Genomic DNA, 14,642 nt, shown 5'->3' on the forward strand with positions numbered 1-14,642 from the left:
GCGGGGTGACATACACACAACATGTCCACAAGGCACTTGAGCACACGCACGCACGCACACACACACACACACACGTTCGCAAAACTCTTTCACGAACACAGCCTCGCACACGCAAAGATGCATAAAAGATTTACAGGCTCTCTTCTGCTACCGTGAAGTTATATCTGCACACACCTCCGTACACACCCACAGAGACCGAAAGCCCGTCTTTCACTAAAATGATTTCACTTGCACGCATGAAATTCACGAGCACAGAGCACAACACACACATACACACACACCTGTCCTGGCAGATGCCATAGCTGTGTTCTCATGTCTGCCATCGGGAAGGTCAATCTGTTGTAAAGCTGTGACTGATTTAATACAACCGGCCAAGATCACAAACGCCGACACTGATTGAAAATAACTCAACAATGACAACAATCCTCCTGCTGTCCGCTCAATTATAATACTGTACTTTAATAGCAGGAAAAGACGCATCCTGGTATGTCACTGCATTTTCGCAGCCAAGTTTTTAATACGTTGTCAAGTAAATAAGCAATATAATGGCAGATACACAACAGCAGCAGCGAAGCCAGACTTTTTATTACTTTTATTTATTTTATTTTTTTAAATGGGGGTGCAATACAGCTGTCACGGAGACAAAAAAAGAAGTGAAAATTCTTGTGGCCAATAATTAAATCATAATTATCATGAATTTAAATGATTATTCATGTTTTTGAAATCTACGCCAAATCAAATCTATGGCTCTATCGAATAGAGTGAGTGCCTGAGGAATAAAGGAACAGTCAGAGGGACTTACTAACTTTTGAAAGATGCTAGACCGTCGAAGTACTCAACTAAATATGCCACTGGTTGGTGGGGAGTGAATTTGAGAAAAAAATGGTTCCCAAAAAGCAAAGCAAAGGAGAAAAAAAGGGGAAAAAAGCACTGGCATGCAATAAAATGTTAAATCAATGATGATTTAATCTCAAATATCTGGTTTTACTAATCACTGAAAGCTAACACTATAAATAAATTCAACTCACTCCACAGGGTAAATAGTAATGCTCTTTTTGGGGGTCAGTCACTATAATTATTGATGATTTAGTATTGTTATTATGAATTATTTACTACTATTATTAATACTAATTATTACTCAGTATGGCTGCCATTGATTTAGAACAAAGTCACTAAAATGAATTTTAAAAACTTGTGCTAACAGTTACTGAAGTTAATCTTTTTTAAAATGTTAAAAGCTGCGTTTGCAAAGACTCAAAATGTGGTTCTTCTTTATTTAAAATTTAAATAGCTGCTCACTCATAAAACATGTTCATGTGGGAACAAAATCCATAGAATAAATAATTCTGAAAGAAAACATACCTTTATTTAGTTTATTAGTATTTATATAGAACTTTTCAAAATAAAGTTATAAAGTAAACAAATAAATACAAATGCACGCCAGATGAATCCATTATCAATTATAATCTCTGTCATAAGCTCATTCTCACATGGCCTCATTAGCAGGTGTTACGAAGTCGCCGTTTAAACTCTAAGCCCCTGCGCCGTCCACCGTCCGCCCTCAGACACGCTATTGATGCCAGAATAGCAGCGCTGCTCCCATGTGACTATTTGTTAAGTCCACTCCCATCAAGAGAAAAGCCCACTCTTTAAGAGGACTACAGGATCATGGAAACATCGCAGCCCTCATTTCCCCAAACGCACCGGCGGCGTAGGCAGGCTTAAGTATTCTTATGTCTAAGTCAGGGAAATGTAAAAATGACCACTGTGATTCTGAAACCCTCAATGAAAGAAATGAGGGCAACAGTATTTACTCACATGACATCAGAGCATGCAGTCTGACAGATGCGACCACAAATGAGACGTGATAGGTTGGTTCAGGTATTTCTGTGTCTAATTCTGGGAACTGATTTGTGATTCTTGAGACAAGAGAGATGATACAGAAGCAGAACAAGGGACACCAGGGGCAACAATATTTACTTAGACTTCATTACGAGCACATGCACCCTTGCACACACGTACGTACGGCAGAGGGTTTAACCTAAACCAAACTCTGACCTCTCTGCACCCTCAGCTCCGTTACAGAAGACAGCTTCTATCTTCACTCTGCATGCCAGCCAATAATGTCAACTACGAGCTCCTGTCAGGCTGTTTTTAAACACAAGGACAGAGACTCAATTACAGCAGAATGGCTTTTAGGAGTCACCCTCCATCCTGAGAGACACACACCTGCTAATGGTTGTCAGATTTGCAGGCAAAAGGGTCAAAGGTCAAACCAATCTGCGATCCGCAACAATAAGCAGCTTCCCTCGGCCTGCGCTGTGAACATCACTCGATTAGGACGACGTAAACACACCATCATGCAAGAGAAGCAGGCCAAACTAAACAATTGAGAATTTTAAAAAGCGAGCTTCTGATTTCATAAACACAAATTAAATTCAAGTATAGACTCTTTGCCATTTCAAGTGACTAGAAACTTTAACAATAACAGGTCAACGACGGAAAAAAATCATCCAGTTGTTCTAAACCTGCAGCTGATTCGTCATCCCTAAGCAGGTTTGCGGAAACCTTCCCCCCTCCCCCAAATTAAATTCTCCTCATTTAGTGGATGAATTCAGAGATCCAGCAGCCTGTGGCCAAAAAAAAAATCTTTCTGGTGTGACAGATGCATTTATCAACCCATTAACAAAAAATAAAAAAACAAATCACATGTGTGCAAGCTGTCTGTCTGTGTCATACAACCATTTCTCTGCACCCAAATGCTCTCTGGCGAACATACAAAAGAACCCGAAATAACGCTGAGGGATTGAGGGGGACATCAATCTGTGGAGGACCCTTGACTGTGTAATCCTAAACCTTCACCTTCCTCTTAATACCCATCATCCCCCCCTTTAATACCCACACATACCAGGACAGAACAGGGCCACAACAAATGCTCCCGACAAAGGGCAGAGTTCGGCCAGTAGCACTTGTGCACGCACACACAGATGGGTAGTAACACATGCGGGCGGGCGGGCGCGCACACACACACACACAAGATAGAAGACATACCCAAGGAAGACACACAAGAATCAGGAGGAGAGGTAAGTGGGGGGCTTTCCCCTCTTAAGTTGGCAAATTTGATCAGAAGGTCCACAGCCAAGGGTCTGTCAACTCCCATCTAAGCCCAGGGCTGAGACACTGCCGTGGCCTGCAGCCTGAGCCATCCGGCCACACTGGGGGGGTTAGGCCTCATTTTAAAACGAGAGCGAGAGAAAGATGAGAGCCGGGCCAATCAATAAATACAGAGAACACATGAACATTCACTCTGGACACTCATCCAAACAGATGAAGGGAACGCACGCAGGGGCGCGAGAGGAGGGTGGATTTACACTGTGGACAGAGTGGTGATCAGTGTACATGTTACAATTACAAAAATAAAAAGCCTCCTAAATCATGAGATGAAAGTGGAGTGCAAATGTGACGATTAAAATGGGGGTGGGAGTGCAAATGGCAATGCCCACAAATACACTAGAAACCCAGTTATAAATGCCAGCTGGCTTTTCTGGCTCGCTGCAGTCGGAAACTACCGAGAACTACTCGGCTTGCCTCCTGTTAACTTTAGGACTCTGTACAATTCAGTAAAACAGACACATTTGGTTCGTACTACTGCTGATCTGCTGCTTTTCCTTGACGAGCCAGAGAGCATATGATGCTCAAGTGCTGGAAAAAACTGTCCTACAACAATCTTATTTTAGATGCTATAAGATTTATACACACACACACATTTATATACAAATAAAACTGTCAAAAAGTAAATTTCAAAGAATATCCTCCACAACATATTGCCTTATTATCAGCGGGCTGGTGCTGAAGCCACGCGCTCTCCAAACACACAAACTGCTATATAAATAGAGTTGTGGTAGGATCATAGATACAAAGTAAACAAAACACTGAGATTGTGTGAAGTGGGATCTCCTGCTTCATCAGCAAGCCGAGGTACGTGTGTGTACACCGCACACTGACTGATGACCTTTTTGACGCACGTCTCTCCAATTTGTCGCGTCACTCTAAATCCAATTTGCTTACAGCCTCCTCGCCACACAGGACAACTTGAGAAGTTTTAGAAAACTTTGGAGGAAATTTTAGTTTCCAACAAACCTGCAAAGCATCTGAATCACTATTAGTATCAACACTCAGCTGACACATTATTAAGTACACCTTGATAAACCCAATGCAGTCTAATGAGACATACCACCAGTATAACTTTCTGTATAAAGACTTATCCTTACACAGTTGCTGAACATTATAACTGTAGAGTAGTAAAGTATTTGATCCTGGCAAATGTATTTGTGTCACATTGTGAGGCTTGGAGGTTGACTTCATACTTGGGTGGCTGTAGCTCAGGATGTAGGGCCTTTACTAACTGAAAGGTGGGCCGTTCAATACCTGGCTGCATGTCTAAGTAAGATACAGAACCTCAAGTTGCTCCTCTGATGCGTTCATGAAAATGTGAATGTTAGAAAGCACCACTTAGGAAGAAAAAAGTGCTGGGGTGACTGAGGCGTGTTGTATAAAACGCTTTGAGTAGAGTAGAAAAGCGCTACATAAGAACAAGTCCATTTACCGCTGAACATACTAATTAGAGCAATAATTATTAATAATACTAATTAAGGAATAATCATTTCATTGAGGAGTAACTGCAACAGAAAATCAGGTAAAAATCAGGTAACCAAGCGACTATTTAATAACAGTAATTTATGTTTTTATGCTTTATTTTGATAGGACAGGTGGAAGAAGCCTGGGGCAGACGCGCATGGCTTGCACCAGGCCTCGAGGAGGGTTCGATATTCCGTGGCAAACGGGTTAGTCGACCAAACCTAATCTACACCCTGCCCTCTTCTCAACACTGAGGATACAGCCATCTGCACCAAGTACCACAAACAGTATTAAACATGGACATAGCTTCCGGATAAAAGAATAAAAATAAATAAAAATAAACCTGCATTCGAAATGAAAACACTCTTCAAGGCTTCAGAAACCAATCACTGTAGCTACCTCCATCTTTTATACTGACCATAACAAGGACTCGGCACCGTCAGTGTGAGCTCCATATGGGGGCAAAGGAGTCCCAGATTCAGATATAGATTGGGATGATGTCTGCTCAGCTCTTAATGGTAATCCTGTTAGCATGCTATGGATAATGGGCAACAAAAATGTTCCATTTCTGTGCGGACATGATGAAAATGTTTTGTTCATGAAGCACAAAAAACAAAAACAACAACAACAAAAAATATATTTTATATACACATCAGTTGTTCTTAGACTTTTTCAAAAGCAAGGTCAATTTCACACCCTTCCAGTCCCACCATTACAAAAGAGATCCAGCTGCATCATTTTACTGTTACACCACTTATGCTTCACAGGTTTTTAATACAGCCTTGGTTAGATATGTATAATCCCATTATGTATGATGCGAACTCCTTCAGGGACATTGGACCATCAGTATCTGTATTCTACGTACCCGATCTAATCTGTTCTAGTGAAACCTTCTTACTTCCAGGCACCAGCAGAGTGATCAGCTTGAAAGTGTAGCATATAACTATCTTAATGTGACTCATTAATGGTGACATCTGTGTCAGCATTTTCTCCAACTAAATTTGGATTTCTGGCCCTCCTGTGATAAATAACTTTGAGGTTTCAGTTTTTATACAACAAATAAATCAACAAGAAAGGTTGTGAAAATAGCTGCTAGCTGTAAGTCTATTCCACATGATTAAATTAGGGCTTCTAAATCTAGCAACACGGGCAAGAGCAAAGCCTTCGAATAATGGAAATCTAGTCTACTCCTTACACGAGAATGGTGATGCTTCCCGGATTATGTAAAGCAAGCAGGAGGTACAAATGTAAATGAACCCATCTACCTCAGGCTGTTGATAAATACAAACTACAAGATATAAGCGGTGAAGTGTTGAGGGACAGAAACTCCCACCTGCAGCAGCAAATCCAATACACAACTTTAACAATGTAGCTCTGTCAGCTGAACAACAAGCATGACTGGAGGCCCAAACGGACTGACAAAATAACAAACACGCACAGTGAGTTACTGCCCTGCCCTCTATTAGGGAGCACAATGAGTGTGTAAGGGGATCTTAATGAAGGACTCCCCTGAGGCAAAGCCTGATGCCTCTGCTGAGGACTTGTACTGTTAGAGCTCATTAAATGAACACGAGTACTACCACTGACATAGTGGGAGAGTGTGAGTGTGTGCTCATGTGTGTGTGGGGTGTTCAGTTACAATACCAGCTTTAGCTGTTTATGTCATGCAGTACACATGCTGCTTTGCACCAATTTATTGAGCGTGCATGCCCCTGTCATTCCATTTGTGTGTTGAAAGAAGTGCTTACACAATGAGACTTTAAATGGAGAGTGTTAGATTCAAGAGTGCCCGTGGCATTCTGTTATTGGAAAATACTTGCATAGTGTCACTGATATCACTGAAAATAAGGCAAGTCTCTTATTCTGACTAAATGAAATTGAAGATGTAATCATATTTGGGAGACAGAAAAGGGCACAGGGTGTGGGAGAAACAAAGACATTTGTAGAAACAAATGTGAGTCAGGATAAAGCAGAAAACAAATGACAAGTCAAAGAAAATAGGCCAGAGTAAGGAGTGTTGCACAGTGCTGAATATAATGTAGCAGTGCCCTCTTGTGGATGAATGTTGGACTGTTTTTTTACACTTTTCAAAAGAAAGTAGGATAAACTTGTATTTAATCAGTCTCAGTGTATTTGATGCCAACCAAAAGCTTTGATCCCTTTTATAGATCCAGATACTGCTCTAAAAAACAAAGCTTTACAGCTAAAACGCTCGGGGTCCACATAGCCTACAAAGTCAGCAGTGTGTTTGTGTACTCACCTCCCTACCCTTGTGTGTAACCAGGGCAGCAAGTGGCTTGGCGTAAAAGCGGCTGTAGCTGAATCCCAGGCAACCATACATACTGTTAGCAGTCAGCTTCAGAGCCTTCTGACGGATGTCGTACTGAGGGACAAAAATATTCCAATGGGAAAACCGGCTAAAATAAGTGCAGCGCAGCAAAATATTCAACAACAGATTCAATTAATCTGATATGATATGGTGTGGCACTGTCAATCAGTCTGTTTCTGCCATTTCTTGGGTACACTGTTTTATACACTGCACTGATTTTTATATATTATTACACATCGTTTTTCATTTATTGAGTATGTGTGCAACTTCAGCCCCCTTTCCATTAGTACCTACTTGGATCAACTTGCCAGGGCTTGACTCGGATAGTCTGGTTTTGCATAACAATTGAATACCACCTAATGTGCTTGGTTGTTGTTATAGCAACACGTCTGAGCATCCCGTGACGTAATTAGTATGCGACACGAACGCTATAACAAAGGTGGACATCGAGGCGACGATAAACCTGCTGCTCCGTCTGTGACTTTTCGTCCGACTTGGGGACCACAGCGTTGTTTCTTGTAGCCATTTCCCTCGTTGCTGGAGTGGTTTTGAATTTCGTAAAAAAGACGCCACTGATTGGCTGATCAGTGGCGTCTTGTTTACGAGTCTGATGACGTCGCATTTTAGTACCTGCTCGGATCGCTTTGGAGCCCTGTCAGAGCAGGGGGTACCAGGTACTATGAACTAATGGAAAACCGTGGTGAGTCGATCCGTGTAGGTACCAATGGAAAAAAGACTTCATTCACGAAAGACGTCACATGCAATAACAATAAAGCTTCTCTGTTCTATTCTGACACCAGCTCACAAATACCACCCCTACCACTAGTGTGTGTTCACGTGTGTACCTGCAGGTAGAGATCTGGGTTGATGTCTTGCTGTTTCATGAGCCCTTTGACCTGCTTACGCCGTTCAACCAGCTTCCTGATTTCTTTGGGCAGGATTCCCATTTCTAGGTTAGGATCTGGAATCTCGGGAATTTCCTCTGGGTCATCCTCCTGTTGCCATGAAAACACAAATCAAAAGTGTGTAAATGAATTGAATCTTGAATCCGAAGCATTTAGGCTCAACAGGCTCAACCTATAAACACAACTTGTGACCACAGTTTTTGAACACTACCTCTTTCTTCTTTTGGGAGTTGTGAGCCTCCCTCTGCACGGTGGTGAAGCAGATGTTGAACTCTTGGATGATTGAAGGATACAGACTGTTGAAGTCAAGCAGCAGCACAAACTTATCATAGAAACCTAAAAATGAGAAGAAGAGAGTTAAAATAATTGCGTAAACATGAACAAGGTGAGTAAATACATTTTTTTAGACATGCCCAGTGCTTACCAACTTTAGGATCCAGCACCAAACCTCCAGCATAGGCTGCCTTCTTCTTCCTCTTGCCTTTGCCTGCATCCACATCATCTTCGCCTTCAGCCTGGGAAAAAAAAGCAAAAAAAAAAATAGAAGGAGCTTTATTTCAATTAACTAATTTGGAAAAAACAAAAATTCAGCTGCGTGTGTTATTAGGCTGCATCTTCACCGTCTCGAGCTGTGCTTTTTTGAAAGAAGGTTTGTCAGGGACGATGTAGTCTTTCTCATGGAAGGCATGAAGCAGCAGGAACTCGTTCCTCTCAGAGCGGCCTCCCATCAGAGTACGAGACTGCAGAGACAAAGCAGGGAGAAAAACTCATTTTCCAGGACATTTTCTGTCACATACAGCAATTAGAGCTTCCAGAACAAGATGTCAAAAAATGATTTTTTTTTCCTCAAAGAAAATGGGAAAACATGTTAGTTTGGACTTGAAACAAGTCGGTAAAAACACGAATGAATGAAGGCAGAAGTTTAAAAGAAAAATAGTTTTGTGAAGTAAAACTGATGTCTTTGTCAGACAAGCGTGAGTGGATTGTGACAGCATTTTTAGTTGTTTTTACTGATATCAGCATTATAAAAATTTTAAAAAGTAGATAAAAGATTGGAGAAAAACCCGTCAACCCATGTTACGAGTGCTGACATTGTATAATTTGCCCACCAGAGGGCACACTGCTGATCCAAGCAGAGCTGGGTAGAACGGAAATGAGTAAATAAACAAGTAAAAACAACAAATGTTGGGAGTGGGAAGTCTGTTTACTGTATTGTGTCCAAAAGACAAAAGGAAAAAATATATATATATTAGCCGATAAATTCGAATGTCAGATTTTTTTAATCTGTGTTAAAAAAAAAAAAGCTAAAATATAGGATATCAGTTGGTCTATAGTCACTGTAAATCTGCCCCAACTCAATAAATCAGAAAGACTACGGTGTGAAAATACTTTGTGTGATTGCCCTGAAATACATGTTTGCTATTTTAGCTGAATCAAACTGGATACCAAAGGTCATGTAATTCCTGTTATTGGTACTAAATGCTAAATTTATGATATCAAGAAACTCGTAAAAAAGGAATTAATTGAAAACTCAGTGAAACAGTTATCATTTCCAACACCAATATGTAAAACTGCAGCTCCTGAAACCAGCTGCTTTAAAATACGACCCTACACTTAAATTTTATGCTTTTTGAAATGAGCACTCTGTTTGAATAAAGCTGCTTTCAGCATCTCACCTGTTGCTTTTGCAGAAAATACCAAGATACAGAAAGCACATGACAATCCAGCATAAAAATGTCAACATCTTACCCACAGCACACAGCCCTGACATCAATGCCATGCAGACACATAACGATACAGCTTAAATGACTGTGGCTGTTCCCATACAGTGCTACTGACATGACCCACTTCAGTAGCCAGCGTCACCTTCAGCTCCTCTGTTTGCTTGCTAAATAATTATCTGCATTTGTCTTGATGCATGCTCAATCATATAGGTAAGGAAATCTCAAAAAGTTGATTGTTTATCTTGACAGTGTTTTCAGTGGGAGAAACACTTCGACACTCATCCAAGTGACTTCTACAGATCAGTCTTGAGGTCTTCTATCAGTGGTGCTGGGTTCATTCATTATGCAAATGCATTGTTTATAAGGTTGGAGAAACCTGCAGTCAGCTGAAGATAAATAGAATAATCTTTTTGGAAATTGGCTGAATTGCATCACTTTTAAAAATATGTAGTCCAAGGAATACACACTAAGTGTGGAAACTTGTGTGAGAAATCTAAAACAAAATGTTAGATGATGATATTGCTATTGTGGCTTAGACTTGTTATGCTTTTCTTGATCAGCTGAGAGAGAGTGCATTACTAGAACTCTTACTTCAGTGTCTCAGTGAAGTTAAATCCCAGTTGGCCTCCAACTTCCTTAACTTCAATGAGAACAAAACCGAAGTGATAATTTTTGGACCAAGTGGCAATCCCAGCACCTCCCATTTTAACCTGCACAGTCTTTAGCCTTCTATTAAATCGCATGCCAAAAATATTGGGGTTATATTTGACTGCAATTTCACCTTTGAAAAACAGATTAGCTCAGTTATACAGTGGTCTTTCTTCAAACTGAGGCTTTTATCTAAGGTGAGATCATTTTTGGGTGATTCATGCTTTTATTACATCCCAGCTGGACTAATGTAACTCCTTATATGCTGGAGTTAGCCAGACCTGCCTAGCAAGGCTCCCAGGTATTTGTCTGACCTCTTAGATCTCTTAGATCAAAGGATCTTTTGCTTTTAGCCATACCGAGGTCGAGGCTGGTTCACAGAGGCGATCGAGCATTTGCAGTCGTAGCACCTAAGCTGTGGAATAATTTACCCCTACACACCAGACAGGCTCCTACTGTCTATCTTTTTCAATCTTATCTTAAAACACATTTTTATTTACTGGCTTTTAATACAGCATGAGAGTTATTTGTTAATTCATATTTGATGTTTGGTATCAATATTATAGGTTATTTTAATAGGTATTTTGTATTCTTGTACAGCACTTTGGTCAACGTTCCTGTTATAATTAAATGTGCTATATAAATAAATAAAATGATAAATAAATAATTATAAGTATGTGACTAATTGACTGTTAATACTCTGGTATTCTGCAAACTGTCAATTTGAGTTTTGTGGGTCAGTCAAACTCATTGTGCATGTTAAACTATGTTAAAGGAAGAGCAGCATTGTCGGCATTACCATGACGTTTCCAGCAATACTGGTGATCTGCAGGGCGAGTGGCAGCACGTTGAGCTCACACATGATCAGGAGGATCAACTTGGCGTCTGTCCACGTCAACTCCAACAGGTACAGGAGGTGAGGAGAGTCACTGACACACATATTCATTCATATATTAATGTACACATATTATTTCCCACATTGATTTTTGAGCAAAGAAATAACATGTAGAAACTTTATAGATGAATAATACAAAAGAAATGACTTGTACTTCTTATCCTGTGTTTTTGGTGAAATTACCCTTTACATGTATTTACCTGTAGAGGTTTTTAATGTCTTCCTGCGGGACTGTGATTCTCTCAGTCTTCAGCACCTGAGCAGTGAGTTCAGTCAGATGATAACTTTTACAGCGAATCAGCTCTTTGGCTGAGATCTCCACATCACAAACCAGACGGCCACAGGTGGCGCTCTTCTCTGCAAAGGCACTACGACCCTGCGGATTCAAAAGCACCAGCACAAAAGAACATAAAGCTTCTTCTGTTTTTTTTCTTTCTAGTACGATCGAAGAAAAAATCCTCAGCAAATTTGTTTCCTTACCCCTAATTTGGGCATATTGGACCTCCTAAGGCGTCCAATTTTTGACCAATGGGGAACCTTACACACATTGATGCGCTGGAGAAGAACTTCCAAGTCAAATCCAAAGATGTCATGACCCTACAGAAAACAAACATGTACAGTGTTTTTAGCCAGAGACAAAACAATATAACTTTAAACCCAATTAAAAATCATTATCACAATCTCAACGTCTCCTACTCACCACCAGCACATCAGGGTCAATCTTGTGCATCTTGGCCAGGAAGAAGCCGAGCAGGGTCCTCTCTGTAGAAGCGATCTCCACCTTCCCATTCTAACAGAGCGAGTCACACCGTCAGTGTCTTCACAAATACAGCACCCTACTTCTGACATACAGTCATCAATCCAAAATATGTTTTTAACTGACATTTATAAATTATACTGTCTGTCAAACAAATAAATGCATTTATGTGTTTCTATTCAAGTTCCATGGAAAGCAGCAAAATTAACTGAATTTTAATCACATTCACTATTTTGGCTTCCCAAACTTCAATGAGTGACATTGGAAATGCGTGCTACACCAATAAAACAAAAAGCAAATCAAGCGCTCCCTAAATCACAGCGGATGCTCTTGTGTTTGCCAGTCACAGCTGTTCCCTGCATTGTGCAGAATGAAATTTCCTAAACGCAGCGATGCGCTACTGATAACAGACTATCAATAGAAAAATAAAAAATTAAAACAAATAAACGGCACAGCAGAAGGTGAAGCTTGTTCTAGTAAAGTCCAGTATGATGAATGGAGCAACAAGAGGAACTTCAATGCTTGCTAATATTATATATATAATATATTGTCAAAATCAACTAAGACATCCGTAAGTGTCCAATGAACATGGTGATTAACAAAAGGAAAACTGTTAACAGAAACGAGAAAGAGCTATCAATCTGTCAATCCTTTCCGTGTCCGGGCCGGGTGAGGTTGGGGTGGCTGTAGCTCAGGTGGCAGAGCAGGTCAGCCACTAATCAGAAGGTCGGTGGTTCGATCCCAGGCTGCCTCCTGGCCGCATGCCAAATATCCTTGGGCAAGATACTAACCCCATGTTTGCCTACTGGTGGTGGTCAGAGGGCCCGGTGGCGCCTGTGTCCGGCAGCCTCACCTCTGTCAGTGCGCCCCAGGGTGGCTGTGGCTACAATGTAGCTTGCCATTGCCAGTGTGTGAATGGGTGAATGACTGAATGTAGTGTGTAAAGCGCGTTGGGGTCCTTAGGGACTGAGTAAAGCGCTATACAAATGCAGGACATTTACCATTTAACATGCTGGACAAAAAAGCAGTACGGTATGTTGCACCCCGTTGTGCAAACATTTGTCCGAAGTGACCTGTACTGTATATTAACAGAGGAAAAATAGAGAGGAATGTGTTTGTGTCACCTGAGTCAGTTTTAAAGTTTACAGGCAGAGTACGGACAACATCCAGATGATGAATCCCAGATTTGTGCACTAAACGTTAGTATGCACATTAGGGCTGCACGATTTTGCATAAAATGAGAATCACGATTTTTTTGCATAGAATTGAGATCACGATTCTCTCACAATTTTCTTTTCCAATATAAATATTTATTGCACTTATTAACTGCACATCAACTTCGTAACAGTTGAGACTTGAACATAAAAACAATAAATAAACATAAAAACAACAAACGTCTCACATTTTGTTGTTGCCGCAAAATGTTGTACTGCTTGAAATTCCGTCTCCACCAACAATAGAAAAATAGTTGCGGGACGGCACTGTCTAGGGTGTTGATCATTTTCCTAAATCCCTTGTTTTGCACAGTGTTGATGGGAGCCATATCTTTGGTCAGGTGATAAGTAACAGCCTCCGTAATTTCTTTGTGCCTGCGGAAGTTCGACGTGTATAGGGAAGCGCTGTATAAGGTTCCCGTTATTGATGTTTGGGTGGTTGACCGGGACGGATTTTCTCCTGTCACTTTCTCGTCATCCCTGACGTGCTCTCCGTTGTTTTTTCCCTGCCAATTTTAGCAGCCAGCTTCTGTATCACGTGGTATAAGGCTCCACCCTTGTCATTTGTTGAGCAGGAAGAGTGAGCGCTTGTTTTCATGCAGATTACGTCCCGGATCAAAATGCGGTACAATCGTTGTCGTCTTTTTTTTTTTTTTTTTTAAATCGTTGTCATTTGGAAATGAGATCGCACATAAGTATGAATTGAGATCGCGATTTTCTAACGATTAATCGTGCAGCCCTAGTATGCATGTTTAAAGCTGCAGTTTGTGAGTATGCAGTTTATGAATGAGTGCAAACACGATGAGGTTTACATCTGGATACGCGCTCACCTTCTTTCTCACAGCCTCGTTGAAGTCATAAGGAAATATGCAGTCAGCTGGTCTACTGATAACTGAGAAGACAAATAATAAAATGACAAGCCCACTCATTTAGTCTTTGGTTTTACTTCTTAACTGACATTTTGTTTCACATGTTAAGGCTGGGGATTGTTAAAATAAACAGCAGTCTGTTAAATAACTATGCATACAAAGACTACATTCTCATGTGCGACGCCATGAAAAAACTCACCGCAGAAATGAGTCTGGTACGGAGGCTGAGGAGGAGCTTTATCCATGTGGAAGCGATAGTGTATAAGCGCAGCTAGAGACACAATCTGCAGGGGAAAACGACTGCATTGAGTCCTCACTTCTTTAGTATTTCAGTCTGTTTGCAAAAAGCATAAAATCGCAGTATCCGGCAGGATATTTGATCGTGTGTGTTCTGACCTCATTTTGGTGAGTTTTAGGGTTCTGGACAGTCTTGAGACTGATGGACATGACAGTGAGTGGTGGAGGTGGGAGATCTTTGACGACGGTGATTAAATCACTCCTCAGAGAGAGCGCCTCCACCTTACACCAGCTGACCGGCTGGTTCATTAGCTCTAATATTGACACAGTGAAGTTTAGAGACAAAGTCTAACATGTCATCTGAATTTTTTTGCAAAATTCCAACAGATAAAGTTAAACTTGGTAAAATCTTTCATCAGTAATACA

At 40.8% G+C, this 14,642-nt stretch overlaps 1 protein-coding gene across 2 annotated transcripts in view; it reads right to left on the minus strand.

Moving 5' to 3' along the window:
• Nucleotides 1-14,642, minus strand: part of pola1 (polymerase (DNA directed), alpha 1) — a 60,307-nt gene that overhangs the window by 41,132 nt on the left and 4,533 nt on the right. For both annotated transcript variants that reach the window (XM_087846099.1, XM_087846098.1), the window contains exons 15-26: nt 14,376-14,530; nt 14,179-14,263; nt 13,941-14,002; nt 11,840-11,929; nt 11,620-11,736; nt 11,340-11,515; nt 11,044-11,173; nt 8,493-8,612; nt 8,297-8,387; nt 8,084-8,208; nt 7,813-7,962; nt 6,899-7,021 (exon numbers count right to left, since the gene is read on the minus strand). In XM_087846099.1, coding sequence (XP_087702225.1) covers nt 6,899-7,021; nt 7,813-7,962; nt 8,084-8,208; nt 8,297-8,387; nt 8,493-8,612; nt 11,044-11,173; nt 11,340-11,515; nt 11,620-11,736; nt 11,840-11,929; nt 13,941-14,002; nt 14,179-14,263; nt 14,376-14,530 — 1,424 coding nt within the window. The remainder of the gene's footprint in view (nt 1-6,898; nt 7,022-7,812; nt 7,963-8,083; nt 8,209-8,296; nt 8,388-8,492; nt 8,613-11,043; nt 11,174-11,339; nt 11,516-11,619; nt 11,737-11,839; nt 11,930-13,940; nt 14,003-14,178; nt 14,264-14,375; nt 14,531-14,642) is intronic.

Source organism: Neolamprologus brichardi, chromosome 9, assembly GCF_056152115.1.
Source record: "Neolamprologus brichardi isolate AB-2024 chromosome 9, ASM5615211v1, whole genome shotgun sequence".
In the NCBI taxonomy this organism is placed as follows: domain Eukaryota; kingdom Metazoa; phylum Chordata; class Actinopteri; order Cichliformes; family Cichlidae; genus Neolamprologus; species Neolamprologus brichardi.